The following is a 27,746-nucleotide window of genomic DNA, read 5'->3' as shown; positions in this document are numbered from 1 at the left end:
TCAGAAAATATTACACTGAATCCAATAAAACGCGTTTTATATGCAACGAAGGCAATCGTTTTCTTCCCAAAGGGAATTTTACATTCCGATGTTTCTCATTACAGAGCTGGTGCAGCCGTTCTGCGCATGCACGGAATGATTATCAATAGGAGCGCACGGCAAAATTACGATTTTTTTTTGCATGTCCGTACGCATTTAGTGTATAATATGCATAATATACTGACTAAAGGTTAGGGTTAGTATCACCATGGTTACAAACTATATACATTTAAGCTATTTTTCGTTCAAATTTAGTTAATCCGGTATATAACGGAGTCTGTAATATATCACGGGTGCACCAGCTCTGTTTTTAGTCACAGCCTTTACATTCAAACAAGATGTCAACCCAATAAGAATAAAATTTAACAACTACTACAATTTGATATATCGACGGTGTCTGTAAAAAAATCCGGTAACTGCAAAGTGGCAACGTTTCAGGGGACGATAAAAAATGTATAATTACTCTGTTATAGCAGTGGCGAGTCCCTTGGAACAAAGGTTGTTAGAAATAGTTTTAATCATGTTTTGTCAATGGTTTTAATATGATAAAATATAATTGTTGACGGTGGTTTTCAAGTTGTTTAAAACCCGTAAATGCTTACGCCGCGTTAAAACCCAGTATGTGCACCCTTCTGTAAGAGGTAAAAATCTCGAAAGTGAAACAGAGACGGGTATTGACTAAACAGAAATAAACGGGAAATTTTACATATACTGTTTATTAGAAAAAAAATATTGACAAATTTCAGTTACCGAGATTTGGATTGGCTTCGTCGATATACTTGAAGATTTTTCCAACTAGGCCCTTTTGTATTCCAAATATTTGATATAAAATAGTTGATATAACTGGTATATCATGTCATAAAATCAAAACCTTTGGTAGCTGATGGTGTTTAGCCGTGTAATTTTGTGAATTCAATTAACTTTTGATAAAACCTTGAACACTTCAATTTTCTCGATTTCCCCGAACCTACACCTGTCAGGTATCTAGAATGGCATGTCCAACAAAAACCTTAGCTTGGCAAACTGAACGAGCGTTTGAAGAAGCAAACTGGCACATGTTACAAGATGGTATACTTTGTGACGTCACGTTTTTGGCGGGAAGTAGCAAGAAAGAAGAAGTGAAAGCTCATAAATTTATTCTGGCGAGCAGAAGTCCTGTATTTTACGCGATGTTCTGTGGTTCACTAGCAGAGTCCAGCAATACAGTACAAATTCCAGATATAGAACCCGGGATATTCCGAGACTTATTAAGGTATGTTTGAACAGTGCGCTATCTGCAATACCTTATACAATAAATATTTCTGTAATTTAAACTTAAAGGCACATCTGACAGTTTCCTATATGTATATAGGCAAACATTTTCCTACAGACAGAATTTCTTTAAACTTTGAGTACTGACAGAGAATCAAGTTTAAAACGGAAGTATGTATTAAATATCATAGGTACCGGTGCTTGATTTTAAATAATCTGCCCTTGAAAATGATTTTATTCCATTATTTTCCGACTATCAAGGGCAGACATTTCATGACCCAGGCTGGGTACCTATGATTTGCTTTATTTTATATTTCTGTTTTTGATTTGATTCTCTGTCAGTAAACACATTTCAAGAAGAATTTCTGTCCGTATAAAAAAAATTTGCCCAATGTCAATATAGACACTGGCAATTGTCCTTGACTATGAACTTGACAAAATGATACCTCAATGTTCTGGTCTTTCCCATGGACCGAATTTCTTTAAACTTTTTATACTGAATGCAAATGATCACTTAAACAGAAATTTAAATTAAAATGAACAGTTTCCTTGCCTTAATCTTGAATGATCTGCCCTTGAAAATTGGATTTTTCAGTATTTTCTGATTTTCAAGGGCAGATAATTCAAGATCAAGCACCGGAACCTATGATTTTTAATACAAATTTCTGTTTTAAACTTGATTCTCAGCCAGTACACAAAGTTTAAAGAAATTCTGTCCGTTTCTTCTGCCAAATTATCATATCTTTTTATTTGAAAACTAAATATAAAAAGATTGAATTTGCAGTAATTTTCAAATGTTCTCACCGAAATGTTAAAGAATAAATAAATTCAAAAGATTGTTCACTTATTTGGATCTTTGTGATTATAGTGAATTTTTTGTATCAACGTCCTTTCACGTATTTTATACACATTTCATTTTAAAACTAGTCAATTTCTAATCAATGAATCATTTTGACAAAATTCAGTAAAATTTACTGTCAATTATAGATTTTTTCCCTCTTGTGGATTTTTTTTTTAATCTGAGAAAAAAAACGCAAAAAAAAGCTCTAGCCTTAGGTAACATTGTATTTAAAGTGTTTACGTTGTTGCGTAATTGGTCAAGGAAACCATATATTGAACCTCTTGCGCTAAAGATCTTTTGCACGAGTAAACAGAAACTTTTGGGTTATATATTGTATTTTAATATCAAGATTGTGATCTTTTTTCTGTTTTAAAGGTTCATTTATACCGAAGATTGCACAATCAACGAGGACAATGTCATGCCCCTTTTATACAGTGCCAAAAAGTATGAAACCAGCCGGCTTACCGAGAAATGTAAAGATTACTTAAACACCCAGCTTTCTATCGACAACGTCTGTGTCATACTACAACATGCACACAAGTTTGATGAAGGTGAACTAGAAGAAAAATGTCTTGAGTTTGTTCTTGAGAATGGAGAAAATGTACTAAAATCCGATGGGTTTTCTTCTTTATCAAAAGCAGTTCTTCAAAAAATCATCGAATCAGATAAGCTGAAAGCAGGCGAGTTAAATATTTACGATGCATGCAAGAGATGGGCAGTTCAGCAGTGTGAAAAGAAAGGTGATAAACGGGAGATTTTACCCGCTGATTTGAGAGCGAAACTTGGTGATTTGATCTACTTGATAAGGTTTCCTACATTGTCTATTGACGTGTTTTCAAAACACGTATCTAAAGATCAAATTTTAACAGCAGAAGAAAACGTGTCTGTTTTTCAAAGTATAGCAGAAGGTAGCTCAGATAATAACAAATATTCCTTTTGCAGCGCAAAGAGAAATGTTTGAACCTCAAAAGAAAGAATAACAATAACAAGATGCGACTTGAATAAAACAAGTCAGTGGGGCCAAGGAGGATCCCCAGATGTTCTAAATTTCCGTGTATCGCATCAGGCTAGAATTTTAGGTGTGAGTCTGTTTTCGCCTGGTACTCCGGGAACATTAGTAGGAAATCTCAGCTTGCAATGTTGCAGCTCAATATTAACATCAAAGAGCGATTTAAAGATATCGTTTCAGGAGTCAAAGTACAGCGAGGAAGTTTTATTTGATAATCCACAGATAGTAGAACCTGAGAAAGAATATTCAATTTATGCAGAACTTAAAGGTCCTAACACATATAAAGGCGAAAATGGTCTTGCGGAAGCTTCCTCAGGTATATTTAGTGTGCCTTTCTTCGGCAGTGAAAAGAGCAATAATGGCACAGATATAAGACATGGACAATTCTGGTCTCTCGTTTTTGATGTGTAAATGTATCTTGTGAGAACTGGACAAAGAAAAAAATACGTTTGTCAAACAATATGTTTAGAAAATTAAACATAACATCTAACTCACCTCATAAAATCGAGTTTCCTGTAATATGCGATAATTAAATCATAGTGGAGTGGTGTAACATTATCATTTGCCAGTGACATATATTCTCGTAAACGGAACTTGTTCTATGAAAGCGAAAAAAATGTCCTTTATGTGCAGCCTCTTTTACAGACGGCTCCAAGTACAAATATATATCTACTTAGATGCTATGCACAAATATTATAAGATAATCACAATAATTTAAACATTTGCGGTTTCTTTTAGCAAGGAGAAAGACATGACTGTTCTTATGTTTATTTGACTTAAAAGTAAAAAGGCATTGAACATTTCAATGTTTGATAAAAAGTGCAGTCATTTTGTTTCCACGGCAATATAACACAAAAAGTACATTTCATTTTATATTTAGATATTCATTTTTGTTATGTTTTCAAATTCTGAAAAAAAATCCTTTACCTTTTCCAATTGTAAGAAAAGAAACAATATCATATCCGCATTAAGTGTATAAACTAATACTTAAATTTAAAAGCCTTTTAGGGTACATGTATTGTCAACCAATAAGCCATTTACACACTTAACGCCTGCCTACACTGTCACCTTTTATAAATTTCAGCCTTACGTTTTTCAACAGTGATCCGATTTTAAAAGTTCTTTCAACTTAAAACTTTATGGAGTGATATAGCTTTCATATAAAATCAACTCGGTCAAACCGAGTCTGCTATTATTTTGACTGGTTGCCTACTACTCTTCAAATGATATTACTTCCGTCCCCCCCCCCCCCCCCCCACACACACTTTTTTGCCATTTACCACTTCCTCCCCCTCTATCTATTATGAATATATTTGGCATAAATTTATATGTATATACTTGTTAGAGTTTTGAAGCAACACGTCTGTAATATTTTCCATTACGGCTTCATTTTGTTGTGGGCCTACTTTACAAATGCGTGGCTCTAAGGTTGTGTTTTTGGTGCTCTGTGCTTCCGAGAAAACTACCCTTACCTATTATCTTTTGTAGAATCAGTCCTTCCTCTTTAACATATTGTGTAGGTAGGTCATCAGAATGGACAACGTGAGCTTAGAAACATTTCAACAATTATCTGACCTTCAGTCGAACGTGGAATGTATTTGCACATACGAGGGGCGTTCAATAAATAATGATACTCCGTGAGTAGTTCCGTAACCGGTGGTTATTTTTGAATGCGGTTTTCAGCACATTATAGGACAATTTATTGGAACAAAATGCTACATGAATGATAAAATTCTGCAGATTCAAAGTAAAAAATATATAATTATTTGAGTGAGATATGTACTGAGGTATACTGGACCATAGCAAAAATAATTATAACTTAAGTTTTTCCTGGGCATTAAGAGTCTCAGAATAATAGAATAACTTGTAAAATCACAAGATTATATCATTTTTCTACGAGGTACAGCAGTATGTGATGAGTTTGAGTTTGTTTTAACAGCTTATTGCGTTTTTCATTTTACAACTAAACTAAAACATCTAAACTCGAGGTTGATTCCATATTGAATGAATGAATCGAGAGCGATTAATCTAAGTTATAAGAACTTCATTCGCAATCGAGAATTAAGAAATTAGTATCGACTTAAAATACAAGAATTTTTTTTCAAAGATGAACATCACATCTGACAGAGTTGCAGAGGTTTATTGTACTCAATTTATCATTTTCGAGTAAAAATATACACACTCCAATACTGTTATCGTTTTTTTTAATTTAAATTTTCAAATGTTTATAAATGTAAAGATGAGGATTTGTTTTAACTGTTTAGACTGAAAATTGAACTACAGGTGTAGTTCTTGAATAGTAGAATCAAGGAATTGCATATTACAATCTCAATATTTTGGACATAAAATGGTCCACTATACCTGAGTACACCTCATTCAAATGATTATGTTTTTACTTTGAATATACAGAGTTTCATCATTTATATGGCATTTTGTTTCTAACGAATTGCTCTATAATGTGCATTTAAAAATAACCATCGGTTACAGAACTACACACGAAGTATCATTATTTATTGAACGTCCCTCGTACATAAGTTATCAATAAACGAAATACATTTGATCACGAGAGGACCATACTAGTAATTAACCTATATCGCTCACCGGAGTTTCACAGCTTAAATACGTATGGTAAGAAATAATTCTGTAACATTACTTTGTAAATTGGTCTGCATATTTAGTGGAGAAGATTTTCAAAGTTTTCCATAGTCATATTAGGATAACCAGACTCGTCTCTAGTAACCATGTTTATTTCCGATGCCTAGGCAGCCAGCGTTGGTCCGAGAGCTCACGGACTTTTATTGCAACAGTTGAGGCCAAAAGAAGTTTATACATTTTTGGAAACAATATTTTATATCCTCCATGAAAACCCATTTCTTAAGTGTCAAAGCCGTGCCTATCTATATTTTGTTCACTTATGTTTGTGATAGGGGAGGTAAAACTCACTTGTAAAAATTTAGGGGGTAGGGTAAAGTTTACGTCTACCAGTTTTTTCACTGTTTAATTACAGTAGCTATCTAATTGTCAGTAAATGTATATATGTCAACCAATGTCAGCAAAAAGAAATTCATCAAAAAGGAATGAAGGGAAAACTTGATATTTAAGGTCAAAGGTCAAATTTTTGTACAAATCACAAATTTTGGCATATTTGAAATTTATTTTTATTCTTAAAAATTAGTTTGTTATCATAAGTCACTCAGCTTTATATATGTAATGTGCATATATCAGCCAATGTCAGAAATGCAAATCTTATTGCAAAACGTCAAGGTCAATCCTGATAATTGAAGGTCAAAGTTCATTTTCATGCAAAAATGTGAAAAATGTTACCTTACTTTTTCTAACCTTTTTGATATGTATTCACATTGTTAGTCATTGAAGTCAATTCGTTTTAATGTCTGTATGTCAGGCAAAGTCAGCAGTGCAGATGTAACCCCAAAACTGCCAAGGGTTAAGCTTATATCAAAGGTCAAAGGTCCATTTTGTGTGAAAATTTTCATGAATAACTTCCTGTTTGAAATGTAACAGTTATTTCTGATCATTATTTGTAATTGCTCGTGATTTATTTTAATGTATATATGTCCCACAATGTCAATAATAAAGATATGGTCTGAAATCAGACAAGTTCAAATGTGATATTAAGGGTCAAAGGTCATTTTCAAGTAAAAGAATGAAAAAATAGCTCTTTTACTTTCTTCTTGTTAATAATCTGTGTCGATATTAGTCAACGATACCAGTTCATTTTAATGTATAAAAATTAGGCGATGTCTGGTATGCCCATATTATTTCAAAACATTCAAGGTCAACCATAATATCAAAGGTCAAAGGTAAAAAAGTAAGTAAAATGTTGCAATAATTTCACCTGTTTGTGATAATTTTTATTGTTTAAAAGTATTTGTTTTGTCATTTTAGTAACTGATCGTTGTTCATTTTACTGTATATATGTCAGGCGATGTCATGGAAGAGAAAATAAGTCAAGGTCGAACCTGGTATTAAAGGTCAGGGGTCATTTTTGTGTAAAAGATCAAATTGTAGCATACATACTGTGTCATTACTTTGTTCAAAAATAGTAGCTCTTGTTATAAATTTCTGTTAGCAATTAATTTTAATGTATACATGTCAAGCAAGGTCAGGAATGTAGGTCTTATCCAAATAAGGCAAAGCCAAATATATTATCAAAGGTCAAAGGTCAAATTTGCGTAAAAATTAGCAAAAAACAGTATTTTTGCAATGATTTTTCTTTATTTTTTGAGGGTAATTCAAAACTATTAACTAATTATTGTTCATTTTAAAGTATATATAACAGATGATATCATTCTTGAAATAATAATGAAAAATTAGTCAAGGTCAAATCTGACATTAAAGGTCAAAGGAGAGGGCCTTCAAAAAACTCGCCATTATGAAAACAACTGGCTGGAACAAGTTGGGGAGCAAATACAAAGATCCTCTGCAAGTCTACACAGGCAAAGTACGGCCCATAGCAGAGTACGCATCAACCTCATTGGTAGTTGCTTCCAAAATCAGTAAAGATAAACTGGACAAGGTTAAATTTTAGGTCTGGGGATAATCCTGGAGCAATGAAAACAACTCCAATAAAAGAAATGGAAAAGACAGCCAACCCTGAGCCATTAGACGAGAGTACAAAGCTTTTGTGCATGTAGAGAAGGCAAAGGGACTACCATCCCACCCACTCCACTCAAAACTCGAGAGCAGAACCGAGAACAGACTGAAAAGACAGAGTTTAAACCACATCGTCAAAGAACTGCAAAAAGGGAAAACATCAGCATTGGACACAGAGACAGAGCCGCTCGAGCCCAATGAATGGGTTCCCAGACAGTGTGCTCCCAAGATCAGATTGGAGGTGTCAGGAGTAGAAGAAAAGGGAACGCAACAATATCTTACACTAGAAATGTTCAATAACCGCTATCCAGCACACTCTTGGATCCAAGCATATACCGATGGATCAGTGGAAAAGGCAGTTCAGAATGCTGGGAGTGGTGCCTACATCAAATTTTCAGACAGCTCCTATCTCACACTCTCTCATCCAGTCGCCAAGAGATGCTCAAACTACAGATCCAGATGCAAGCCCACACATCGGCGACACTCGAACTGTATGAGCGAGAAGAAAAGGGACAATGTATTCCTAACAGACTTCAAGTCAGCTCTTCAGGCTCTCTCAGCAGTCCATCAGACAACTTAATTGGGCTGCTGTTGAAAAACATCAATCTCCTGTCTGAGAACAACAATGTAGCATTTCAGTGGAATCCTACACATGTGGGCATAGCTGGAAATGAAGCTGCACACAAACTTGCAAAGGAAGCAACCAGGCAAATACAGCCCCAACTTCCAACTTCATACAGGGAAGCTCCGACTCTGAGGAAGAACAGCTTTGCATCAGACTAGAAGAACATAAATGGAGGCTACCTGCCAAATCAAGACAGTTTACACAAGCTAAACAGGCACAGCCAATTAACTGTCTTCCGTCTGCGCACTGAAGACTGTGACCTGAGAAAACATATACAGAAGCTGGGTGTTGCAGAGAGCTAAATGTCAGTGCTGATCAGAGGAACAAACACCGTTATACATTCTGCAGAGCTGTTCCTATCTGGAAGAAGCACGCCAGAAAGTTTGGCCAACATACATCCCGTTTGAGACCAAGCTGTGGAGAGATGCCAGCGACCTGCATAATACGGTGCAGTTCATTGCTGCAACTAATCATAAGATATAAAACGGCCATAAGAAGATGGAACGCAGTAAGGAAGTAAGTAAGTAAAGGTTAACATTAAAATGAAATAACATCAAGTTATAACAAGATATGTTTGAACAAAGAAATAAATTAACAGTGCTATCTCTTGAATTTATTACCCGAAAATGAATTTTAAACTTTAACATCAGGGCTGACCTCGACTCATGTCTTATGATATTTTCAATGTTGACATTGACCCATATATATACATGTATGAAACTTCAAGGAATAACCATAAGATACTAATAATGACAAAATACCTTTAGACAATGAAAAGTATTTTAAAAATGCTTTTTTGCGATCTTTCACGCAAATTTCACCTTTTACCTTTGATATAAGCTTTAACGATTTCTGTTTTTTAAATTAGATCTGCATTGCTGACACTGACTTACAAATAAACATAGGACAGAATTATTTTCAATGAACAAAATGACAAGATAATTTTTAACGAAGAAGAAATTAAAAATGCTTTATTTTGAATATTTACATGAAAATGACCTTTGACCGTTAATGTCAGGTTTGACCTTGACTAATTTTTCATTATTATTTCAACAGTGATATTGTCTGTTATATATACTTTAAAATGAATAATGATCTGTTTTACTAGTAGTGACAAAAATAACCTACACAATACAGAAAAATCATTGCAAAATTGCTATTTTTGAGAATTCTTACACAAATTTGACCTTTGACCTTTGATAATAGGTTTGCCTTTGACTTATGAACAGCGATCAGTTACTAAAATGACAAAGCAAATACTTTTAAACAGTAAACATTATTACAAACAAGTGATGTTATTGCAACATTTTACTCACTTGTTTGACCTTTGACCTTTGATATTATGGTTGACCTTGAATGTTATGAAATTATATGTGCATACTAGACATTGCCTAACATTTATACATTAAAATGAACAGATATCGTTGACTAATATCGACAAGATATTACCAACAATAAGAAAAGAGCTATTTGTCATTCTTTTACATGAAAATGACTTTTGACCCTTAATATCACATTTGAACTTGTCTGATTTCAGACCATATCTTTATTATTGACATTGTGGGACATATATACATTAAAATAAATCACGAGCAATTACAAATAATGACTAGAAATAGCATTTATATTTCAAACAGGAAGCTATTCATGCAGTTTTTCACACAAATTTGACCTTTGACCTTTGATATAAGCTTTACCCTTGGCAATTTTGGGGTTACATCTGCACTGCTGACTTTGCCTGATATACAGATATTAAAACGAATTAACTTTATTGACTAATAATGTGGATACATATTAAACAGATTAAAAAAGTAAAGGTAACATTTTTCACATTTTTGCATGAAAATGAACTTTGACCTTCAGTTATCAGGGTTGACTTTTACGTTTTGCAATAAGATTTGCATTTCTGACTTTGGCTGATATATACACATTACATAAGTAAAACTGAGTAACTTATGATAACAAACTATTTTTCAAGAATAAAAATAAATTTCAAATATGCCAATATTTGTGATTTGTACATGAATTTGACCTTTGACCTTAAATATCAAGTTTGCCCTTCGTTCCTTTTTGATGAATTTCTTTTTGCTGACATTGGTTGACATATATACATTTACTGACAATCAGATAGTTACTGTAATTAAACAGTGAAAAAACTGGTAGATTTAAACTTTACCCTACCCCCTAAATTTTTACAAGTGAGTTTTACGTCCCCTATCACAAACATAAGTGAACAAAATATAGATAGGCACGGCTTTGACACTTAAGAAATGGGTTTGCATGAAGGATATGAAATATTGTTTCCAAAAATGTATAAACTTCTTTTGGCCTCAATTGTTGCAATAAACGTCCCTGAGCTCTCGGACCACGTTCTCCAACTAACTAATTTACTGTAAAGAACCATCAAAGAAACCTTAATACCAAATTTCATCGGCTTCAGTTTTAGACGAAATGTCATTTACGGAAATGTTAACGGACCTTAGACGGGCGGATGGACGGCGAGTGGTTACAATAGCTCCTTTTATGCACGCTGTGACTGAAGAGTTAAAAATAAAAGAAATACATATCGTACACTACATGTCCACTGTCTGAAGATTTCTTTTCTTGTACATTTTTTAAAACATTGACTATTATTTCACTGAATACTACTGTTCATCAGGGCTCAAGTGGCATTTTACAACTACACCGTTTGCTCATTGTTCGTAACCACAACTACACTATTTGCTCATTGTGCGTAACCATAACTACACTATTTGTTCATTGTCAGTAACCACAACTACACAACACTATTTGCTCATTGTCACTAACCACAACTACACTATTTGCTCATTGTCCGTAACCACAACTACACTATTTGCTCATCGTCTGTAACCACAACTACACTATTTGCTCATCGTCCGTTACCACAACTACACTATTTGCTCATCGTCCGTAACCACAACTACACTATTTGCTCATCGTCTGTAACCACAACTACACTATTTGCTCATCGTCTGTAACCACAACTACACTATTTGCTCATCGTCCGTAACCACAACTACACTATTTGCTCATCGTCTGTAACCACAACTACACTATTTGCTCATCGCCTGTAACCATCACTACACTATTTGCTCATTGTCCGTAACCACAACTACACTATTTGCTCATTGTGTGTAACCACAACTACGTACTATCTGCTGATCGTCCGTAGTCACAACTACACTATTTGCTCATTGTCCGTAATCACAACTACACTATTTGCTCATTGTGCGTAACCACAGCTACACTATTTGCTCATCGTCCGTAACCACCACTACACTATTTCCTCATTGTCTGTAACCACAACTACACTATTTGCTCATCGTCCGTAACCACAACTACACTATTTGCTCATTGTCAGTAACCACAACTACACACCACTATTTGCTTATTGTCCATAACCGCAACTACACTACTTGCTCATTGTCCGTAACCACAACTACACTATTTGCTCACCGTCCATAACCACAACTACACTATTTGCTCATTGTCCGTAACCACAACTACACTATTTGCTCATCGTCCGTAACCACAACTACACTATTTGCTCATCGACCGTAACCTCAACCACACAACTTGTTCATCGTCCGTAACCACAACTACACTATTTGCTCATCGTCCGTAACCACAACTGCACTATTTGCATGCTCATCGTCCGTAACCACAACTACACTATTTGCTCATTGTCCGTAACCACATCTACACCATTTGCTCATTGTCCGTAGCCACAACTCAGTAACCACAACTACACCGTTAGCTCATTGTCTGTAATCGAATTTGAAAAAAAAATCACCAAACATATTTAAGCAGCTTAGAATACATTCCTCACACGAACTGTTCTTAAATTTAGCGAAACAGCTCAGTAACGTATGGTGGCTGATTTCTGCCATTTCGTGTGTTCGTGTCGGCGAGGCGATATGTCGAAGTAACGAAAACACGAAAGGTCGAAATAATGCTTATTTATCGTGTGTTCGCCTTTCGACTTTTGAGGCGAATACACAAAGTAACGAAACATTGAAAGCGAAATAACGAAATTTCAGAGGCGAACGCACGAACTTTTGTATTAATCACTTTTCGTGTCGGCGGGTATTAAATCTTCGTGTTGTCGCCCTTCTTTTGTCATGTCTTCGTGTATTCTGAAAACGGTGTTAAACCCAAAACAAACAAAACTAATTTTACATTTAGGCCTAAGTTGTCCACGAACAAGTAAAATGCAAATGAAGAAATATTTTCAATGAAAAAATGTTTTCCTTCACAAAACAACAACAGCAACAATACTAATATCAGAGAACGGGATGAGATGTTTGTATGTAAATGTTACATCAGTGACTCTTTAAAGTCATGCTACAAAATCCGGAGTGGAGTACTAGATTAGAGTCTCGAGTGAGTTTTTAGAGTGACCTTGGAGGGAAAAACACGCAGAAGAATTTAGGGTCAAAATCAAATGATTTATTTCGTTTTCTCATGTCAGATATGAAGGTCATTAAGTGGTGAAACGAGGGTGATGACGGATAATTATTGCTGCGTTGGCTGGTGATAGTGTTCATGCAAATTATATATTGCCATTTTCAATACTTTTTATAATGCTGTTAACAATATTGATAGCACTTATGACGATGGTGTCGTTGTTGCTATGTTGTTGTATTTAAAAAGGGAGCGAAAATGATGAAATGTAGTTATGCTGCTATTTCATGATGATTTTGTTTTGACTTTGTTTTTGTTGTTGATGCTGCTGCTGGTGACGATGCGAATGCTGATGATGACAGTGATGACAGTTCTAGCTCTGTCAGGATGCTTTTGATGTTGACGATTTTAGCGATGAAGATGTTTTCATGATAATGTTGTCAATGAAATAAGAATATTGGCATGTAGGTGATAATGATGATGATTTATATTGTTGTTGATAATGAAAGTTAATGATATTTGTTATGATAAAAGTGTTATTAAAACATTTGGTTGAGTTGAGACTTAAATTCAGTGTAATAACTGTATATTAATCCTTAATTTTTAAATAATTTTAATCACCAACATCGACATTAGAAAAACATATTTTGTTGTTTTTAGCAATATTTAACACGAAACCTAGCAATAGAATTTCTTTTCAAATTATTTAGTATTAGATTTGAATTTCTCAACAAAATATCATCATACCAATTCGGACAACATTTTTTGTAGTAGACTTATAAAAACATTAACTGCGTTTACATTATGCATCAAACACACTTGGCTTTTCAGTACAAGTAATTGCATCATTCCATTACTGCATGCCGTGGGACTCCTCTATCACCCAACTAATTACCAAACCTTCTGATCAGTAATAATTCTTGAAAGTTAACAGGCATCATTGATTCATCTTCAAATTGTTTTATTAATGTGTGTCTGATAAAACTCATTCACTGTGTACTCCTTTATGCTATGATGCATTGAAGTGTCACTGAAATTTGAATGATATTATGTAAATTAATGTCATCATCATTTACCCTATCACCACTTTTATCACAGCCATCATCATCACCACCTTCAACTTCATCACCACCACAACTATAACTGCCATAATCATCATTACAACTAAACTCATCTCAAGCATGACCAAAATCATCATCATCATCATCACCAACATCATTACAAAGATCATCATCATCACCATCATCATGATTATTATCATCATCCTCATTATCATCAACAAAATCATCATTTGTCATCGCATCATCATTTTATCATAGTTAGTTTGACTTAAGTTTTTGCTGATGACCAAGATTAAAAATATTGTTTTGTTGGACGATAACGGTTTGTTGTTGTTATTGTTGTTGATGATGACTATGGTGATAAAGGTGTTTGTATTATTGTTAAAAATAATGATACTGATTGAAAATTTAAACGATTCTGTTGCTTAGAATTTTCAATGATTTTGTCTATGAATGATGATAAATTGGTTTCCAGGATAACAATAATGATGACAATGATGACGATAACGTAGTTGCTGGTCCTAAAAGACATAAAACAGCAAGCCATAATAAACAATATCACCAACATCTTAATAATTATAAGTATAACTACCTGTCTCGCATTACATTAAATTTGATTCGTTATCCCAGCAATCGCTATTCTTCTTATTGTTTGCAACAGCAACAGCCCCAGCCATTAATTATTATTACTTCGTCTGATGTGATTTCACTAATAATATACCATTGCTTTTAATCTAAAAGCTTTTTAAACTTTGGATGAACAACTAAAAGTAGACTCCAAGGTCACTCCAAATTCACTGAAAGACTCCACTCCATATTTTGTATTATGCCCTTGATACCGTTAACCGGAAGTTAATTGTAAACGTTGAGTATAGACAAATATTAAAATCGAAAGTAGGCTTTAAAAGGTAAGCTTAATTGATTTTCTCCTATTCTGATCATAAATGATTATTTAGATAAAGATTTGTGGCTCTTTGGGTTTTTACTCCATATACTTGAACATCTATAAATATATGTTTTAGATTCTATTTGTGTAAATATGTAAACATTAACTGTAAAGTCCCCGGTTAGGTCCTATTCCAAACCAGTTTTCAGAAAATGAAAATGGGACTAATGCTTCAACATGTACAATTCGTTTTTTATACATTGAATTTCATCAGTAGACCTTTATTAAATTGCCAATAAAAGTACATCGTCTGATTAACGAAATATCGCTTACTTTACTTATTTAAATTTTCCCGACCTCCACGTTGCTCATATATGTAGTATCGAATATGACTAAAAGTAGTAAACTGGAGCGTACAATACACTTACAAGTCAAATGGTTTATCGCGGCCAGAAATTTGTACAAACCGGACAGAAGTTGCGAAATTGTCATTTGTGCAGGAAAGAAGCGTTTACCATAATGTCCAGTACTGGACAGGTATAGTGACATACTACATAGATATCATGCTTTCTGTTTATGCAGGTAAACTTGTGTTTGGTTAAATTTCAACAGAGCACAATTGTCTGAACAGTGTACAAACTCATTACTATTTTTTCAGGCAAGGGTGGAAAAAAAGTGGTAGACAATGAAAGCAGTAACATTTTTATTAAAAAAAAAAAATAAACAGTGAGACAAACATTTCCAACATCTTTGGACGGTTCAAAAATTCCATGTTAAACATACGATAAAGCCCGAAACGCATGAAAATGTTCCGAATGTAAATCGGGTGAAGTAGGCGCTCTATGTATAGAGTTAGATTATGGCATACAGACACTAAATAGCCTGAGCACCTATGAAAAAATGGTAGTCGCATAATGGCGGATTCAAATAGTTCTCAGTTTTTTTTGCTGTAAGAAGGATTTTTCCTTGAAATCATTGCTAATATTGGTTGAAATCATATTGCATGCCTATACTTGACATACTGGTAGCATTTGCATGTTGAAAAAAGACTCCAAACTGATTTAACATGTGAAATTTATTCATACAGCCCTACCCTAAATTGTGATTGTCATTTCAGTGTAAAAATTACGGTGTGTCCGTTTGACCAGAAATATTTTTCTTGCCTCAAACATGACCCCTACTTTTCTTTGGATATTTTTACAGTATAAATGTTGCTCTACAAGAAAATGTAAGTTAAAGAAATTTAAAATGGGTCTAGGTTAGACTTACAAAGTCTGTTGAGATCAAATAGTCTGTAATAATATTAATTTCCTCACACTGACACTAAATTATTTTCTCAGAAAAACATTTCCTCTCTAGGCTCATCTCAACAGAGAGTTAGAGACAGAGGCAAGAGATATTGTAAATTTTTTTAGAAAGTGGTATCAGAGAGGATTGATTTTATGGCCAGGTGCTTTACATTCAATGACTCGAACGACTGATGCCAGTCTAGGTCTAGGTGTGTATTGCAGCATTGTGAAAACTTGTCATTTTATATAGAATATATAGTGGTGGCTATTTAGTGTGTTATAACCTACATTTATAAGAATTGTCACCCGGTAGAATTACTAAAATTTTCTGTCGTCTGCAAATAAAAAAAAAATTGTAAACATGGCACATCAACCTAGACAATTGATTTTTGAAAGAATTAAGCAAAAAATAAATGATAATTCTATACCGGTGGGGAAAAAGGGTGTCGGAAATGGTTTTGGTTGTACGACAGTAAATTAAAAATCCTAGCTATGGAAAAATAACCACAAAACTGCCTGGAGAAACTGTCAGAAAACATATTATGTGCACAGACTTATGTGTCAGGCCACTAGAAATATTTTAAAAATACCCAAAGGGCCCTACACGTGTCGCATATATGCCACTTTTCACTGTGTGTGAACCCGGAACATTTGAGCATTGAACCCCAGTTCATAAATAATGAAAGGCAGAAATTTGGGGACCAATGCTCAGGTCATAAGTTTAGGGAGTTTTCTTTCAAGGACTGTATTCTATGGTATACAGTAGTTTACTATTTTTGTATAATATTTTTGATAAATATAGCACTATTATATACAGAACTTATACAAGGCTTATTTACATTTGTGCGGTTAATATAACTTGTTATATGTGTGCAGTGCCGGCTCAGCTGGCCACAAGGCAGCACAATAATTTTACTTATAACCATCTTATTTCATCCTAATAATCACACTCTATGCATAAGCATGATCTTTTAGGTGTGGGGTGCTAGAAAAGTCAGGCTTGTGGTCAGTGAGACCCTTTGAATAGTGTAAATCTGTATGTAATTTGTACCTATACTGGCGTGATGCAAAACGACTGCGTCTTGCTCGCGATATGTACCTAGTAGTTTTACGCAACTTGTCGTAGTACTCTTTTCTTAAAGGTGTCTGATAACAGAAGAGCCATGTACAGTTTTACACCATTTACCCTAGCTTAAGGATAACAGTGTCAGCAAGCCCATGATTTAGTCTTAGAATCTGGCCATGGATACGGCCATGGCAGTTGCGGAGAAATGTAATTTTTTTGGGGCAAGCATGCATTATAGGATCTGTTCACTGCTTCACATTTCTGTGTAGATGTTAAAAATTTAGTTTTTTCTATGCTTTCTGGACCAAGGAGAATTTCAATACATTTCCTGAGTAAAGTCTCATCATCATCAGTCATTTTAAGCCTGACATTGTCTGGCATATAGTTTTTTGCTTTTCTGTAGTTGCCAGAACAACCAAGCTGTATTTAGAACATGAGGTACCACAGTAACCTTTGAAACATAGTACTATTGCTGAAATTATATTAGGCATTTTGTGTTTTATTACTTTCAAATTGCTTTTGTACTTCTTATGTGCACTTGATAGCTCTGAAACACACCTAGATTTAATAGATAGAGCAAATCTGTTTTTTAGATTAGACTTCTGTTTACCACGGAACATTTTGTCACTAAATGGTGCCCGGTTAATTTGCCTTTTTAGAGAATTTGCTAGGTGCTTTACATCTTTCAAGTGCACAGTTTTAGTTCCTTGACCTTTGTCTACACCAGAATGACCTTTAGATCTCCATCACCTGTGTGGTGTGAAATCTGAAGATCTTTAGTAATATCCTTAGATACCATTTCATTCCATTTGGCTTCATCACCAATGGATTGGGCCTCATCTAAATTTGCTGTACAGTGGCCTGGATGATTGGGGCACTTTACATTTTTATACCCTTGATTTCTTAACTTAGAAGCAGCTGTACATGCTTTAACACCAACAAATGCACCAATAATTGACTTTCTATGTGTATTATTTTCACAATAGTTGTTGCGACAATGGTGCCAGCTTGAAAGGGCGTACTTTCGGAGTTAAACAAGGGATTATTGTAGCAGGTGTCCCCTTCGGTTAAGACTTCTAAAGCTATTTGAATTACCACATTTTGCATTTTCCTGTTTAAGTGACTGTCTTACTTCATGCATATTCTGTTTGTTAAGGGTTTCAATGTTTTCACCAACTTTATTTGACAATCTTTGCATACCAGTAACACAGGGTGGAATTATCTCAGCATGGGCCAGTAATCTAGCTGCACCTGTATTACCTATTGGGGTTGTCATTACACCTAACTGGAAGCCAACATTGATTTTAGCAGCTTTTCTACCTCTTCCTTACTTTTCAACCTCATCATAAAGCTTATAATATTTACTAATATAGCTACATTTTGAGCATTTAAGCCGCTCTTCCCAAGCTAAATTCCATTTACGAGAAGATTCAGCATCAAAATTCAGATTGCCATCACTTATGTTTTCACCAGTGCAATGCCTTTTTATTTCAGAGTTAAACATTTCCTGTAGCAGCTTAGGACAGTACAGTTTGTGAGTTAACAGATCAGGGTGAGCCTCAGTGTTTCCTGGTGTACTGTACTCATCCGCCAACTTAGGACAGCTGTTTAGTGATCGCAGAGGTGCGACACCCGTTTCAGAGCCATTTACATCATTTAGTGTAAGTAAACCTTCGTTATCATTAACCCTTGACTCAAATGTCTCTTTTGTAAGTCTAACATACTTTTTTTGCAGTAACACTTGTCTGACTAAGTAAAGAAATGTTAGTTTTACCTTCATGATTTACCCCCTTTTTAAATCCGACAAGTCTGTTACGACTTTTACGGGAAAATTTCCGTGGCATCTCACTTGAAGAGTGGCTTATTTCTTAACAAAATGATTATTTACACTAAACCTGTTTTTTTCTATTTTATTTTCTAAATTATGTGTTTAGTAACAAGGCATGCAGAAACTTAACTAACATTTCAGGAGGATTCCTGTGTCTGACAGTACTGAACCTGAGGAATTTCACACATTTTTGAGCAGAGACCAGGTGTGCAGTATCAACACCTTTTTAGTTACATTTTGACATGAATAGTTGGAGAGAACTTGAATACCATGGCCATGAGATATGACTTTAGCTATTGAATGCAAAAATATGCAGTATTGTTGCATTTGTGATGAAAAGAAAGACAATTTTCCCATTTTTTACTGAAAAATAAGCTTTTTTTTAACAAAAAAAAAAAAAATTCACTAAACACTAATTTTGTTCTATATTTTATCACAGTTGCATAATTATAAGTTTTTTTTTCAGTGAAGTTGTCTATTCCGCACTTGCTGGTGGTATATTTGATGTAATATCTTACGTTTTTTTTTTGAAAAAAAAAAACAGCGTTTAATGACTATATGTGATTCAGCCAAATTTAACGGCTTAAACCGCAGTCTTTGGACAAAATGATGGCTGTACAAAAATAGTGATTTTGAGAAAACTACTGGTTTGTTTGGGCTGAAACTTGTTTTATAAGCTGAATATAGATGAAACTTCACATAGAGAGCAAAAAAGCTGAACTTTTTTTTTCATATTTCCTTATGCGTCTTGATACTGTTCAGAGGGGTCGGTCAATTGTGGGTTATTGATTACTCTGGGCGAGTCTACTTACTTATTACTTGAGGATGAAAAAAACGTGTTTTTTAAATGTTGCTCTTAAACAAGGGTGGCGGTTGAACTACAAAAAGTACAACAACAGTTAATTCACAACAAATCGAACGGTATGTTTTATAATCAGTAGAAGCTAGTCGTATTTACGCTTATGAGACCTGTTTCACCCATAAGTAAAGAATTCACAGGTCCATCAAGAAATATTTTCCCCAGCGCGCATATACTTCACCTATTCTATATGATCGCGGCCGCGATCATTTAGAGGCTAGCCCGACCTCCATAAACTCGGCTATTTCCTGTCGTTTCCGGAATCACTATTGCTGGCATGTCTACCTACAGACACTGATTTAGTGAAATGGCTTCGAAATGATGTAAACTTTGCGACCATGCAAATAACATAAAATGATACGTTTGTAATTAACGCTGTAACATTTTACCGTAATTCAGTGTCACACATAGTAGCATGTAATATAATCTTGATCAACTGACATGGGTGCAAGACATTTTGAACGGGTAGCATTGCTGAATACTCTAGGTGATGCACAGGGTATAAATAAACAATTATTTGCTGCAGAACAGAGCAGGAAAAAAGTATGGCATGGTGATTCGAAATATCCCATAATTAATGTTTTTGCTTAGTACATTTTTTTTTTCACAAACATTTCAAAATGTAGATAAGTATATAATAAACATCATACCAATGTATTATTTATATGCATACATTACAAAACAATCAAACAAGCCCCTCTTTCTAACAGAGTGCAAGTCTATATTTTTTGGCAAAACTTCACCAGTCAATATACAATATTCTTATACTGTGTTTATGGCTGGAAAAATAGGTAGATGTAAAACACCTATGCCTGTCTAATGTGCACATATAGTTAAAGTCTACAAAAGTAACTATTTTCTAATTTTCGCCGGAGGGTTTGTTTTCATCAGCTGATAGACATTTAGAGTGACAGGCATTATAGACTGATTCGGAATACTGAAGTTGACTGTACCAATCTGATAAATTGTGTAAAAGAGGGACGGTATTAATTGTTTTGGAGAAAATGGCCTCTAAATACTACAAGTATTGTAATATAGTAAATATAGGCCAACCCAAAACCATTTGATACCGGCCTCTGTGGTGTAGAAGCTTTGTTAAATCCAATAAATATTTGACAGAACATTGGCATAGTTTTAAATTTTGTAGATTTTCTGTTGAAATGGCAAGTCCAACAGCTTGGCAAACAGAAAGATCATTTGAACAGACAAACTGGCACATGTTGCAAGATGGCACACTTTGTGACGTCACTTTCTTTGTCGGGAATGAAAAGAAAGAAGAAGTGAAAGCTCACAAGTTTATCCTGGCGAGCAGAAGTCCCGTATTCTATGCTATGTTCTGTGGTTCACTCGCAGAGTCAAGTAAAATCTTACAAGTTCCAGATATAGAACACGAGATATTCCGAGTATTATTACAGTATGTTTGCCAATTTTGCACTATATTTTCTCCATAAATAGAATTTTTATAAGTGAACTTTTTTTCTGAAAGCCACTAAATATTATTTCATGCATTTTTCTCATCTGAAATTTCACATTTATCAGCTATTTTAAAAATCACTGAGATTGCTTTAATTTTATGTGCATTACTGTAGCGTATATTAAATAATTCAGTACACCACTTTGTTCCAGGCCACTTGTTGCTTTTTTATCCTCAAAATTGTTTTATTTATTGATACTTCAAGTATATGACATTAAAAATGGTTGGTTCTCATGCCGGACTTCATTGATATTTCGTTTTGCAGATGCTTCTTTTTGAACATCAAAATAAGAAATAATTAAATTTAAAAATTTTCAAATGTTTTGTACAAAGTACGAGTATAAAAAAATACGTATCTAGTTTTTTTCCACGTATTTTATACACAATTCATTTATACAACTAATCATTTTCTGTATATGAATAAGTAAACAGAAATATTCCATTATATTAAGATAATATGATCTTCGTTCTCAATGAATTTAAAGGTTCATCTATACTGAAGACTGCACAGTCAACGAGGACAACGTCATGCCCATTTTATATAGTGCGAAGAAATACGAAACCAGTCGGCTTACAGAGAAATGTAAAGATTACTTAAATACCCAACTCTCCACGGACAATGTCTGCGTCATACTACAGCATGCACACAAGTTTGATGAAGCTGAACTAGAACAAAAATGTCTTCAGTTTATTTTTGACAAGGGGGATGACGTACTTAAATCCGATGGATTTTCTTCTCTACCAAAAGAAGTACTTCAGAAAATTATCGAATCGGATAGTCTCAATGCTGATGAATTAAGTATTTACGATGCATGCAAGAGATGGGCAGTTGAGCAACAGAAACCAAAAAGCAGAAAACCGGTATATTCTGAAACTGAACTTAGACAGGAACTAGGGGAATTAGTATATTTTATAAGGTTCCCTACAATGTCGTTAGAAACATTTGCAAAACGTGTAGCCGTAGAAGACATTTTAACACCAGAAGAAAAGGTCAGTGTTTTTCAAAGTTTAGCAGGTGTCTACACTAAAACGCTGTTACATCGATTTCGTAATACTAAACGTAAACGAGTCTTAAAGTTGTCAAGATTCGATTCAAGCTACCCCAGCGGTTGGACTTATGCCGGGGCTCCAGATGCAATTAACTTTAAAGTGTCCTGTAAGTGTACACTTTTAGGTGTAAGTCTGTTTGCGCCGTGTGTGACGGGAACGGTAGAGGGAGAAGTTAGTTTAAAAAATGGAACTTCGACTTTAGCATCTAGAAGTGATGTTAGGATAGAATATGAGCAGTCGAAGCACGTCGAGGATGTGCTGTTTGATCAATCATACACAGTTGAACCAGGAAAGGAATATACAATACATACTTTGTTGAAAGGCACAGAAACATATCGCGGCGATAATGGCAAACAGAGGATTTCCTCTGGTACATTTGATCTGTCTTTCTTCTCAAGCGATGCTAGTAAAAATGGCACATCCGTAGATAGAGGACAAATTCATTCCTTTATTCTAGAAGTATTTACTACTGCATGAAAACACAAACTAAAGTGACTGTACCCTAGACTTTGACATTTTGCATAACAATATAAACAAAATTAGCGTCTTTAAGAAAATCGTTTAACTGACATTGAAGTATATTTCTAGATAATATACTTAGATTGTAAATTACTTTACACTGTAAATGATGTGAATCTATTGTAGTAGAAAAGATTTCATTTTTGTGTACTTTCATTGTCCTGTATATACAAAAATGTATCTATAAAGGACATAATGAACAAAACGTTCGTGTGACGTTAACATCATAAATGACGTATCAACGTCGTGATATCTAGCTTACCAACAAAAATGAAATGTAAATTTACAACAAAAATAATCTGCCGTGAAGACCCCCTTTTTATTTTATTTTCATGTTCAGAAATGATTAAAGAAAAATATATTTGAAAATCAAGAACTTTGACCGTTCCGTTTTATTTATATCGGCTAAACGGCCATGAAATACATTGAATATTTTCGCTATTTTTCCCAATCCCTACTACGGATATCTCTTTATTTAGTAAGCATTTTCCAAATGAAAAAATTTACAAAACGCAACATGTAAACAATAAAACTGAATTTAGCTATATTCCTGAGTTTGGAAAAATGTTTTAACATTAATTCTAATGCCATTATGACAGAAAAACGGCGATTTCCATTAAATAATACATGTGCCACTATAGGGGGCGCTCCTCAAAGAAAATGTGGCTCGGAACGTTTTTATTTTTCCTCCAAATGAAAGACTGGAGATGTTAGTACATACAAAACGAATATTAGTTTTATATCTCCTACTTCAAAATTTTCGTAAGAAATCCGCGAACCACCTTGAAAGAAAACGAAATCGGAAAACGAACGCATTTCAATTTGTTGTGTGCCTTTATTAGAACTTTAACTCATTATCACTTAATTCGGAAAACCCGTCCAAAACATCGTCAGGCGTTATAACTGCTTGTTCATATTTATTACGACGACCACATCATGACTTTTGAGAGGCAGCATATGTCACGGTACGGACTTGGTCACATAAGGGGAGAATGTGTGTCAGGCAGCCGGTTAACTCAGTCCGTAGAGCACTCGCCCTATAATTTAGGGGTCCCGGGTTCGAGCCCCGGACTGACTGCGTATTTTTCTCACCCTGTGGCATTCGCGGCTATTTTGATGGTTCAGCCAAATGCTTGTTGAAACGAGTCGTCAGACTGGTTCAAATAAAACTAGATCTGCCAAAATAAAAATAGCAATTATACAGAAAGATGAATCAGTCATCCTCAGATCTTCGTTTAGAAGATCAAGTACTTTAGTCAGATTGCATTCTATGCTTCCAAGGGAGTTTTTACAGATATCCTATATATCTCTGTATAAATGAATTGGCTTTGTGCTGTCTATTTGCCACGAACGTTTATTCAGACTCCTCCTCGTATTCAAAAGGACAAAGCAGATCTATGCAAAAATACGACTCCTACTGTAATGTGGAACATACTTGAGATATTTTGAATTAGGAAGAGGACAATAATGATATTGTTTTGTTATATATCGGCTATCATTGAAGCCACGCAGATGCTACTAACTACTAACAGTGCAGTGATAACAACCCACCCCACACCCACAAAAATGATGGTGCTAGAGTAACGGCTTTGGCGTAACCGTTCTAAGCACAAACCATTTTTAGTGAGAAGTGAGCAATAGAGCAAGGGTAGTTTTTCACATATTCCAATGCTAGATGCTGTTGCAAGTTCACAATAAATGAGATTAAAACAATAGGATCGGGCCACAAGATCTGTCAACATAAGTAAACGGCCCTTCCCTTGAAATATTTTCAACTAGATAAGTTAATCTGATTCATTTTAAATGAAAAATGTCCGACAGTTATTGCAATCAAGATTGAAAGGAAAAGGCAAGGTGTAACCGAAAAAAAAAAGAAACAATATCTTAATAGTATATCTGGTTTCTATCCATTTCTTACAGAAATGCAAATAGATCTTTTTTCCTGGAAGCTAGGCCAACGGAAAGGGCCATGCATTATTATTCTGTTTTGATACATTGAGGTTAGACTAAATTCCAGGAATAGATGGATCAAATAAGTTCTATTTCTCTCAAAACGGTTAAATTCATCTTAAATTTATATACCGCCGAACTAACAAAACCCTTTCGTCCAAGTAAATATCGCCTCCTCGGTAGTCTAATGGTAGAGCGTCCGCTTCGAGTGCGTGAGGTCGTGGGTTCGATCCCCGGCCACGTCATATTGAAAACGTGAAAAATGGTACCAGTACGCTCAGCATTAAAAGGGACACTGGCTTCTCTTCGGTGATGGATTCCATCAGGAATGAGGTGTTGATAGTGATTGAAGTCTGATTTCATGACATATTTGTATTCTCTGTTCCGTATATTCGATATACTGAAGAGAGTAATGTTCAGTAGTTTCGATGACGTGACCAAAATCACATTTTAGATGGTTTTTATTTTATTTATTTATATATTTAGACAAATGATGTTATAGATTTCTGGGTATTGCAAAAGGCTTAAGTTGATTCTGTTCTAGCTCAAAGTCATGGGAACAATAGAAGAAAAAGTCTGACTACAAATTGAAAATTCAGTATTAGCATCCAAGAGCAATTTCAGCATAATGTTTGAACGAGGAAATTTTATTTGATAATTTCACAGATTGTAGAACCTAAGATATTCAATACAATGTATTTGAAGAATTAAAAGGTCGCCTGACTTCTGGAAGCAATAACTCCCGGGAACAAGTTTGTTCAAAATTCATTTGTTGTCTCGTTCTTCCGCAATGCAAAGAGTACTGACAGCATGAATGTAACACCTGGACCGATTTTCTCTCTCATTTTTTAAGTTTAAATTGATTTCGTGATTTAGACACCAGTAAAGAACCGCGTTTGTATACACTATGTTTAGAAAATATAAATATTACGTGACCTCTAGCTCATCTCGCCAAAATCAGTTCTTCATCATAATATGCCAAGATGTAATCGTAATTGACTGAAATATTTCCCTCTTTCGTTTAGAAACAAGTAAGCACGACCTTTTTAAAAGAAAACGTTCGCGTGAATTCATTTTGGGTTTAATATTAGTTCTGCCTTGGTCTGCAGATTTAAATTACAAATATCGCATTACTTCGACGTTATGTACAAGGAATAGCAGCGTAGAAACATATAATGCTATACGCACGTGCTAGGTCTTTGAAAATACCTCGTCTTTAATTGAACATAAATGCTCTTGTGGAATGTCTTTGTGAACGCAAACAATGTGCAGAAATCAACGTATGGAACAACTTAAGAAAAAAGAAATATATGCATCATAACATTTATTACTTTTATCTTAAATCTATAATTTACAGATATTATTTAGCCAACAATATACAGTATTTTCACATCCGTATCACCTTTAGAATGAAAGCGCAAAAGAGACATAAATACACTTCCCGGGCTCTCCTTCAGATATGTTATGTTTTGTCCACAGCATTTAAGCACTAGATATCTCTTCTTAAACATTGTTTTCTTTCAGATTAACATTCAGCATCATTCGTTACATTTGACCATACATTTAAGGACTCCCGGTTTACGACTTGCTGCTACATGAATGGCGTCGTTTGTCTGTTCAATGGAAAACCTATGTGTTACAAATGGTTTAACGGTGATCTTACCGATGGGGAAGGGCCATCGCTAATGTTGGAAAAACTTGTGGTCCAACCCTTTTGCTTCTGATTTCAATGTATACATTAACATGCTTTTCTAATTCTCATTAATCTATGTTAAAATAACGCATGTGTTTATTTGTATTATAAACATGTATCGTTTGCAATAAAATATGTTTAAACTAAACCAGACGCTACCAAATCTATGGCTATAGGATAGCTGAAACTCAACTGTAGTTGTAAACAAGAAATATAAGTTTCCGCAGTATTTTATAAACGATTCCAGTTAGATAAATCTATTAGCAACGTTTGTTGTTTAAAGTCATTTCTGTTTTAAAGTATGGCGGCAAAAAGGACCGATAATACCACTTGAACTAAAGTGGGAGAAGACTTTATAATGCAATTATAGACCATGTTTGATGAAGATCCATAATGGATTCATTAGAAGAAGACAGTTTATACATTTTAGACTGTTTAAGAAATGGAGGGAGGAATTAACAGCACAGAGGTCGAGGCGGCATCTCAGAGACATTTGTTACATCTTTCTCCCTTTCCTTGTGCCCTTTCTCAATAGCATCGTGTTTTCTTTTACTCTACCGCGTTTCAGTATGTATCACTTAGCATTCTATCGAATTCTGCATGTTCTTATCATTCTATACATAGAGCGTGACGTCACACATTCCGTCTAACCTCTATACTAGGAACTGATAACTAGCCGATTTTGGATAATTGTACATACACTAAAACATAGTCCCGCGGAGGCCGGTAAATTTTCAGAATCTACTTATTTTTTGCATGTTATTACAAGAAATGTGCGTAATTGTGATTACTTAAACTTTTTAAACCGTTATCGTTCTCTGATTCGTGTCATAAAATTATTTTTTGACAAAAGGAAAATCTACTTTCACTTTCCTATACTGTAGTATTGCAGCGCAATTATGGTATATTAAATATGGATCGGGAGACTTAGATATCATAAGATCAATGTCCTAAACGTTTAAATGATGCACAAATAGAGTGCATAAGTCATGTCATCAAGAAGGAATACTGTGTGGCCTGATATACCAGCTGGCACCCCATGTCAATGTACATGTATATCATATTCTGTTCAAAGTGTTAATAACCAAACACTTACTCTTAAGTATACATATTGCAGTTCTGGTAGTCTAGTCCTTCCCTTGGTGCACCACTGACAGTTAGACCAAAGAGAGAATAATTTCTCTGCTATTGCTAACTGGAAATGCTAAAAAGTACTTGTTGTTTACAACTATGAATCATGGACAATGTAATACTGACAGGATTTCAG

At 34.7% G+C, this 27,746-nt stretch overlaps 2 protein-coding genes across 4 annotated transcripts; both read left to right on the top strand.

The window, feature by feature from the left end:
• Positions 1-1,028: 1,028 nt before the first annotated feature.
• LOC128546764 (BTB/POZ domain-containing protein 6-like) lies at positions 1,029-8,334 on the top strand. The gene is made up of 4 exons (XM_053518070.1): positions 1,029-1,291; positions 2,507-2,975; positions 3,198-3,456; positions 8,153-8,334. The coding sequence occupies exons 1-4, from the start codon at positions 1,029-1,031 to the stop codon at positions 8,332-8,334; spliced, it is 1,173 nt and encodes a 390-aa protein (XP_053374045.1).
• A 6,382-nt stretch (positions 8,335-14,716) lies between these two features.
• LOC123530940 (BTB/POZ domain-containing protein 6-like) lies at positions 14,717-23,212 on the top strand. 3 transcript variants are annotated; one of them, XM_053517288.1, is made up of 5 exons: positions 14,717-14,773; positions 18,601-18,767; positions 19,076-19,139; positions 20,941-21,207; positions 21,753-23,212. In XM_053517288.1, the coding sequence occupies exons 4-5, from the start codon at positions 20,954-20,956 to the stop codon at positions 22,792-22,794; spliced, it is 1,296 nt and encodes a 431-aa protein (XP_053373263.1). In that variant the 5' UTR covers positions 14,717-14,773; positions 18,601-18,767; positions 19,076-19,139; positions 20,941-20,953; the 3' UTR covers positions 22,795-23,212. The 3 variants fall into 3 exon arrangements, with proteins under 3 accessions (XP_053373263.1, XP_053373265.1, XP_053373262.1); XM_053517290.1 differs by lacking the exon at positions 14,717-14,773 and adding an exon at positions 15,193-15,700 and having other exon boundaries at positions 19,076-19,141; XM_053517287.1 differs by lacking the exons at positions 14,717-14,773; positions 19,076-19,139 and adding an exon at positions 15,195-15,700.
• Positions 23,213-27,746: the final 4,534 nt, after the last annotated feature.

Source organism: Mercenaria mercenaria, chromosome 11 (genome assembly GCF_021730395.1).
Source record: "Mercenaria mercenaria strain notata chromosome 11, MADL_Memer_1, whole genome shotgun sequence".
In the NCBI taxonomy this organism is placed as follows: Eukaryota; Metazoa; Mollusca; class Bivalvia; order Venerida; family Veneridae; genus Mercenaria; species Mercenaria mercenaria.
This window is presented reverse-complemented; position numbering and strand designations above follow the sequence as displayed.